Here is a 2,191-nt window from a genome sequence, read left to right as displayed (position 1 = left end):
CATTATTGTAGAACGGATCATTCATCATTCATAGTTCTATTCCTGGTTAATAATTAAAATTTTATGCTGACTGATCAGTAAGAATTAAGATCTCTGAAATGTGTTTATTAGTAGACTGGTAAAGATATTGACTATAAGTAAATTTTCCAATTTTAAACTTATTTTGTGAAATCATCTCTATTACTTGAAATATTTAGTAAGTTTTTGTTAGTAATTTCCTTTAGAATCCATGTAGTTGTTTATAAACCTTTTCATAGCATTTTTCATCTCTTTATTTCTCAGTGTATAAATGGCTGGGTTTAGGAGAGGTGTAAATACAGAATAAAACACAGCAAGAAATTTGTCCAACCAGGTGATACTGAGGGGCCACACATAGATGAAGATGCAGGGCACAAAAAAGATCATCACCAGTGTGATGTGGGCACTACAGGTGGACAGAGCCTTAGATGCACCAGCTTTAGAGCTCTGGCGAACAGTGATAAGAATATATGTGTAGGAAATAAGCAACAGAGAGAAGCAGGTTACACCCACAACCCCACAGTCAGCATTCATTAAAATGTCCAGATCATGGGAATCCATGCAGGCTAGCTTGATTACCAATGGCATGTCACAGAAAAAACTATCAATTTCTTTGGGCCCACAAAAAGGCAGCTCCACAATCACTACAAGATGACTCATGGCATGAATAAATCCAATGGTCCAGCAAGTCAACACCAGCCCAGTGCATCTTCTCAGGTTCATAATGGTAAAGTAGTGGAGTGGTTTGCAGATGGCCACATACCGGTCATAAGCCATCACCACCAACAGTACCATCTCTCCTGCAGCAATGCAATGGGCAAAGAAGACCTGGGACATGCAGCCTGCAAAGGAAATGGATTTGTTTTTCCTGAGAAAGTCTGCAATCATTTTAGGAGTGGTGACTGAGGAAAGCCACATATCAACAAAGGACAGGTTGGCCAACAAAAAGTACATGGGAGAATGGAGATGGGGGTCAGTGGTGATTAAAATCATGATGACAATATTTCCAGACACGATGAGCAGATAAAATAATGAAAACACCACAAATAGTAAGACTTGAAGATTCTGTGAGTGGGCAAGCCCTAAAATCACAAATTCTGACACCACGGACTGATTGCCTCCATCCATTTTGCTCATGTGCCTTTATAAACAGCCTGTGGGGAAAGAAAGATAAATTAGATCAATCTGGAAAGTGGTTTAACAGGTGGAATCTAAGATTCACATTGAAGGTTAACATCTATGCCTGTAACGGAAAAGCATACATGTAAAGAAGTCTGACAGCTTTGAGAAACATCACTGCCAAGTGATACCAAGTGAAAGGTAATGAGCCAAGAACATCTCTCCAAGAAGAGAAGCATGGAGTTAGCCACATACTCTATCAGTAAATTCCTCTTACAGGAGAGCAGTGAGGAAGCAGGACAGCAATGTGAAAACCTAAACATGCGTGTGGTTTCACCTGGAAGGGGTTTCTGTCACCAGCAAGCACAACACTTCATAGTAGAAATGAGGTTTATTCTTTGGAACTGATAGGAATTACATTGCATTTCAGTACAAAACTTCTTACTATTCAATTGCAGCATGTTTAGTGAATCCGTTGATCACCAGCAGAGTCATTCCTGTGGCATCATTGATTCAATGTATTTGTTTAAAGATAAAATGTTCCAACCTTGTTGGAGGTAAGCTGTACAGAATACCATACAAGAAACACATGGTTTGAGACTGAGAGGTAAAATCTAGAATAGCAATATTTTGCTAACAAAAAATTTATCAGAATTTATTTGTTCAGCTAAGCTGATTATCAAAATACTATTGTAAATTCATTTAGAAGGGGTAGTCAAAATCAAGGCAATTCATATTCAAACCTGAATTCTGAAAGTTATTTATTTTACTTTTAGCACTCCAAAATACTGATCTTGAATTCTACCAACTATTATTTAGAAACCTTAGACTGAAATATTAAAGTTTCCTGACATGAGAAAAATAAAATGTATCTGTTTTCTCATTATGTCACTTACCTATTGATTATCTGTATTGTTTGAGAAGAAAATAAGTTACATAAGCTTATAAGCAAAGGATGACTTCACTTGTTTAACTTGAATGATTGCAATGTTAAACATTGATGAAAAGAACATTCTAAAGACATTAGGTAGCACATCCATTTGCTATAGAAACA

The 2,191-nt window shown here is 36.9% G+C and overlaps 1 protein-coding gene across 1 annotated transcript; it reads right to left on the bottom strand.

The window, feature by feature from the left end:
- Nucleotides 1-207: 207 nt before the first annotated feature.
- On the bottom strand, nt 208-1,155 carry LOC142844947 (olfactory receptor 4K3-like). The gene has a single exon (XM_075963723.1). It carries the CDS (start codon nt 1,153-1,155, stop codon nt 208-210), a length of 948 nt encoding a protein of 315 aa, XP_075819838.1.
- Nucleotides 1,156-2,191: the final 1,036 nt, after the last annotated feature.

This window comes from Microtus pennsylvanicus, chromosome 2 (genome assembly GCF_037038515.1).
Source record: "Microtus pennsylvanicus isolate mMicPen1 chromosome 2, mMicPen1.hap1, whole genome shotgun sequence".
NCBI lineage: Eukaryota > Metazoa > Chordata > Mammalia > Rodentia > Cricetidae > Microtus > Microtus pennsylvanicus.
Note: the sequence above shows the minus strand (reverse complement) of the source record. Positions and strands in the feature narration are given on the sequence as shown.